The sequence below is a fragment of the Saccostrea cucullata genome, unplaced genomic scaffold (genome assembly GCF_032062105.1).
Source record: "Saccostrea cucullata isolate Sc308-1 unplaced genomic scaffold, CSIRO_AGI_Scuc_v1 ctg16102, whole genome shotgun sequence".
NCBI lineage: Eukaryota > Metazoa > Mollusca > Bivalvia > Ostreida > Ostreidae > Saccostrea > Saccostrea cuccullata.
Genome location: NW_026940952.1, coordinates 1 through 6,199, shown reverse-complemented (window position 1 = coordinate 6,199; position 6,199 = coordinate 1). Strand labels below are relative to the sequence as shown.

General features: G+C 31.5%; 1 protein-coding gene across 1 annotated transcript; it reads right to left on the bottom strand.

Annotated features, from left to right (window-relative positions):
* Positions 1 to 4,505: 4,505 nt before the first annotated feature.
* LOC134256699 (lipopolysaccharide-induced tumor necrosis factor-alpha factor homolog) lies at positions 4,506 to 5,333 on the bottom strand (the record flags this gene model as incomplete). Its single annotated transcript, XM_062739380.1, has 2 exons — positions 4,506 to 4,692; positions 5,129 to 5,333. Coding segments are annotated over 2 exons (314 nt in total), but the record flags the coding sequence as incomplete, so codon positions are not given.
* Positions 5,334 to 6,199: the final 866 nt, after the last annotated feature.

Here is a 6,199-nt window from a genome sequence, read left to right as displayed (position 1 = left end):
TTGATACATCGATCAAAGGAAAAAAATATTACAATCATTTCTTATCATTTAATTTTTGATTTTAAATTAATAAAATGAAACTTTCTTTCACTTTTCTATTAAATTTACGCATCAAAAACATTGCGCACGAATTCATCACAACAACGTTAACGTTGCTGAAATTCAAAAGGGCTCAAACGAAGAAACGTTCTCAAATATTATCGTGTCATTGCCAACATTCTCTGAAATAATTTATAGTTCTTTAACAGAAAAAAACTTACCTGTTGTGTTATCCCAATGGGTATATTTTCCACGGTAAGTTATCTAAGTTCGTAAATGTCAGGGTAAGCTACTCAAATATCCTAACATGCAATTCTAACGTTAGGTCACAGGAATTTTGGATTTCATTTGCACATCTTTTCAACTGAATTTCAAACTGAACATATAAATAAGTATCACAACCTGTCAATGCTGTAAAGCCTGAAAGAGTCTGCTTCCGACTGTTTAAGATAAAAAAGAATTCCTTCCTCATTCAGGCAGTGTCGTTTTTCTCGATCATTCGTTTCCCAAGATTGAACAGGTTTTGCCTAACGGTTTTCCCTGCTTTTAGCGTAAAAAAAACATTTCTTCAGAATTCTGTTGTTCATACCAGATATCTCAGAGCCGAACATTTAACAAAAGTATGTCGATTTCTTTCCTTCTTTCCCAAAACTGTATTGTTGTTATGCAGACGATTTGATTTGTTTAGCAAAGGGGGATAATTCAAAACGAAACGAAAGTAGAAAATAAGTCAGGAACGTAACGGACAGGTTTCGAAATTCAGGAAAATATTTATTTATTTAATTAAAGGTATTTAATTATTCCTTCAAAAAGTAATCTGGAAGGGGGAATATACATGTAAAGACTGCCAAAGTAGTTCCGGCTGCTTAGTGCAAGCGAACTCTAGATTTTATTGATGCAGTTATCAAAACAATTTTTTATCCAATCAGAATCAAGTATTTTATAGAAATTAAATGATAAAACTGTGAATATACAAAATGATGAATCATCATCTGTGGCTGGGGAATCATACAAGTTTTGATATACTTTTAAAAAATTATTTTACAAATTTCCTTTAAAATTCATAAATTAAGTATATATAAATTCTTATCTATTACAATGCTTAAGTCCATTCCTGTAAATTCAAGTGATTAAAATATTGACCTAACACCCATTCTCAATATAAGGGCACAAATGCCTCTCTGATTTTTTAAAAAATGAAGTTCAAGATAACAATTTTTCTATCAATTACCTTTGAAAGAAAGTATCTGAAGATTTTGTTTCCAGGTTTTTTTTCATCAAATTTTAATACATGGAATAATGACAAGACGGTAAAAGTAGAGGGTGATATTATTCAGAAATGTAGCTTGAAATGTACGTTACCCTTTCTTCAATGTCCAAAAAGATATGTCAAAAAAATGTAGTCATTAAAATCACAATTGGAATATCTCATCTTAACACCAGCACATCCTACCAACTCTGTCAGCAACAAATTTTCTCGGCATACGAACGTGCGTTTGATTTTTCCTTTCAAAAAACAAAGGTTACTTTTTGATCCAGATGTATAAACACATTTTTTAAAATATATGCTTTAAATTCTTCTCTCTGTTTTGTTTAGAGCGATCAGTTTGGAATCTTGCCATTTTCTATAGATAGTACAATTTAACATGTACATGTAGTAAAATTCTATCTTGTAGTTACTGTCTTTTTTAACATATATCCATGCCGATTTAGACAACTACGTAAATGTAACGTACATTTCAAGATATATTTCTGTTAATAAAAAGCTTAAAATTCATCTAAAAATTCATCGTTTTGTTTCAGTTTATTCCAAAAAAGATTCTCTATGTAATCACATTGTGTTATATGTCACAATCACCACTATAAAGACGCGATTGCCTCAGAATATGAGTAGGTAACGTACATTTCAAGCTTGTAATAATATGTAAATAGTAATAAGAAAATATTGAAAAAAAGCAATTATTGACATAAAAATCATTTCAATGAAGCGTTTTAACGCAGTAATATAAGAAATTAGAATGTAAAAAAAACGTGGTTATTTGTCATCAACTACATGAATGTCACGTCACTTCGGTAACGTTCATTTCACATATTATTGGGGAGTCCCCTCCATTTCAGTTCATTACCATTCTTTTGTGCTGTTTCGCTGAAATTGACATCGGTCGTAGCCTAGTTACTTCTACCTGTGTGCAAGGGTACAGACAAAAAAAAATAAGAGTAAGATGTATTTTGCTATGATCTAAAAAATGCTTGTGTTTGGCCATTGAAACTTAACATAAATCTATTCCGAATATATCCATCGACAGTCTTGATAACAATTTCATTTAGTATGTTGCAACATCGTTTGTCAAAACACAAACATACGTACTTTTCAGCAGATCTGGAAAAATATAACCCAAAATGCAATGATTCAAACAAAACTAAGTAGTGTGTGCCTTTCATTATTTGAAATGTACGTTGCCGTCTTGTGTTCTGGGTTTATTTGTTTTGTTTCTTTTCTTTTTCTTTTTGTTTTTGTTTTTTTTTTTTACTAATTATGAGCCTATGCATACCTTGTTTTAAATTATCAACAACAATTAAATTGATATTGACGAAAAGTCGCATATTAAAAGTAAACAAACTGCAAAAAAGGTTGCTAAAGATGAATTTAAGACTCTTAGAAATAAATTTCTAGCATGTGGTTATAATCTACCACATTTACGAGGATTGGGGGTGCATTTAGATGGATACATGTGGTCAGTTGTCAAATGGATTGTAACGATAATTTTGTTTCGCTAGTGTAAACGCAATTCATTGACTAAATAAAAAAAAATGTCAGTTAGAAATGCGCGAAATGTACGTTACCATACGTAACGTACATTTCAAATATAAAAATCAATTCTCTTCCACAAGCGTACGTTAGACATGTAATATATTGATACTATTTGAACTTGCATATCATAAGAAATGCATCATACAGGTTTCGTATTCAGAAATATATACAGGTATCAAAATTATATTACATATAATTGACCTTAATATATTTTTTTTTCCTCAGCAGAAACGTTTCTTCTCATTAATTTTGGGATTAAGCCGACCTCCAACCTTTGAAACTTTCCTTTGTGTACACATTCGAGTGTGTGAAAGTATGAGAATACATGAAAATTCGTGCGAGATTCACTTAATTCGAATTTCATGGTAACGTACATTTCAGTAACGTACATTTCAAATGATCACTTTTCATGTAAAAAATAATTTTTAATTGTGTTAAGCAAAACGTCTTTGCCAGTTTACAGGATACAAGGGGTTGCTTATTCAGAGTCGTCTCATATTTTCTACTTAATATATATTCTTAATGGAAGAATATAGGTAACGTACATTTCTTTCTTATCTCTACGATTGAAAATGTCTTTCATTCCGTAAACATATTTATAAAAGTTGCTCAAATTGTTCAATTTCATGTTACATTATCTAAGTAGGAGTAATTAATCCTTTGAAATTTCAAATTTAGCCCATCAATGAATTAAGGAGAACAAAACTATCAGGTGTATAATCTTTGTGTTTGCTTGTAATGTGGTTGAAATAGAATTAAGCGACAGGGACATTGCACAATAAAAATTATTTATTATCACAAAGAAAATGTATTTATTGTTATGAAAAGAAATATATATGATACAAGGTTTAACTTATCAGAAAATTTTTACTTGAGAATCAAAACTATACATTACACAGAGGGGATTCAGCATAATATTTGCCTCGGCGACAGTAACGTACATTTCAAATAGGCTACTATATTTGAATTTGGAACTCCTTAAATACCCTTTCAGATCGATAATTATATGAATTCTTATTCATTGTTATATGACTATTTATAATGTTGATTTAAAAATTACATCAGTGGTATTTCTTCTAAATGAAAACGAGGCGACATTATTTGAGCCCTTATATTGAGAATGGGTGCTAACCGGAATATACGTCCATCAGTTTCTCAATTGTTTTGGAACCCGTGTAGCCTGTATGTCAAATCTAACTGCATTTCACACAACTTAAAAAAAAACAACTTTCCAAATCGATTTTGAAAGTCTTATATTAGCCATTATATTGAAAATACTGTAAACAGGGTTATTTTCGCCCGCTTTATTTTCGCCCATTCAATCTTGACAACAATTTTGCCTCGATTTAAATTCGACCAGTTACACTTTTCTTTAAGAATTTTACTATATTTTTTGAGTTTGCCTCATTGTAAATTTGCCCAAGCAATGCTAGGGTGAAAGGGGCGAAAATAAAACAGGGGCGAAAATTTGCCTGTATACAGTATTTTGTGAATGAGATATGTGTTCAAAGAGAAAAAATTACTACATATTATTTACATGCATGTCTACTTGAAACTCGTCTTGGCACAAATAGCACGTTTGTTTGTCGAGCTAAAAAAGGCAAAAAAAAAAAAAAAGTTTACAGTTGTATCACATCATGGTTTTTTTCCCAAGAAAAAAAACGCGGTTGTTTGAAAAGGCAAAATTAAAAATCTAGTTTGGTGGTCATTTCGTGTTGGTCAGACTCTGGTTTTACATTCGGTTGAACTTTCCGATGGTATGTCGGCAGTTCGGACAGCTGTGGACGACATCTTTGCAGCCATCAACACAGAAAGGGATCAGGCAACAACCCAGCCACAACCTACAAAGTAACAGACGGAATTATTTCAAATAATCTTAAATACAAATCGACAACATTCAGATTTTAGATCTACATGTTGCTTTTTACGAGATTATTTCCTTTTAGACAAGCCTTGGATCATTAACATGTATTTGAATCAATTAGACATTCTTTCAAAGTCATGTAGCAAGTCTGACATACTACATGTACATGTAGGACTATATCTGAAGAGCAACCTTTGGCCAAGTATATAAGGTGGTCATAAAATTTGTCAACAATTATAACTTAACATTTTCTAATCATATATTCTGGAACTGCAGAAAAAGGCATCTATTCCAACCCGCAGACTTCCAGGAATGTGTAGAGAGTTTCCTCCACAACCAATCAATTTAATCCTTTATAAAATTTTGGCGCTTAAAATATTCATCAGCGAATAATTATTTTTAAATTTGCTCACCCAAACAGGCACAATACAAGGGCAATAACCCAAGCAAAGGTTCCGGTTTCGTAAGAGGTTGATGTAAGGATCTCAGCCTGACAGGCCGGACATTTAGTGCGGACCGGATGTTCTCTAAACTGTTGCGTAATCACCATTCCTGGCTGATGGACAACGGTCACGCTTGCATGCCCCATCATCGGCTGATAACCTGGCTGGTAGCTCGCTGCAAATTATCAGATAAGTTGTTATGAACATTTATATTTTGTTAAATTAAATGAGTGAAGGTTAATGAAATAATGTGTAATAAATACTATAAAATAGAGAATTTTTAAAAAAAACTTAGAAATCTTTCATGTTGGTGCTCAAAATATCGAGTTTGTCATTTTCAACATGGGTTACTTGCCAATTAAAGTTACTGAGTACTTGACAATTAAAGAAATCTTAGTAAACCAAAATCATATTGGGAAAATATGAAATGAACAATAATCCATTGACCTTTATAGAATTTCACAATACAAATACTTCGTTATCATTAATATTTGATGACAGTTTCAATTTGATTAATGAAATTTAAGTGTACCAGTGTATTAATTTCAATCGACATTTTAGCACTTTTCTCGCAAGTCGATGAAAACTAGAAATGTTTTTTCCTAAAACTATCACAGGTCTTGACAAAGGTAAATACACGGTTCATCACTTTGACTTACTAGAGCTTACGAGTGAATTCACTACACATGTAAGACCATGGTTCACAATTAAGAAAATATATTCAAAAATTACATTATTAATCAATAAATAAAACTGCCTTAAATTTATTATCTTTTCGAACTCAATTTTTTTTTATAATTTGCCCGACTGTGATATGTAAAACAAAGAACTAATGTAAGTGGCCTAACTTGCAGGAGAAATTGCAATCGATTGGCAATGTCTTCTTTAAAGCACGTCACGTATAAAATGACAGTTACTAAATTATTCAGTGTAGAATAACGATTTTTTGTGTGTGTATGTGACCTAGTGGGGTATATATATTCTAGTATGTATACAGGTATATAGCCAGACAAACAAAGAATGGTTTAAAACAGATCACAA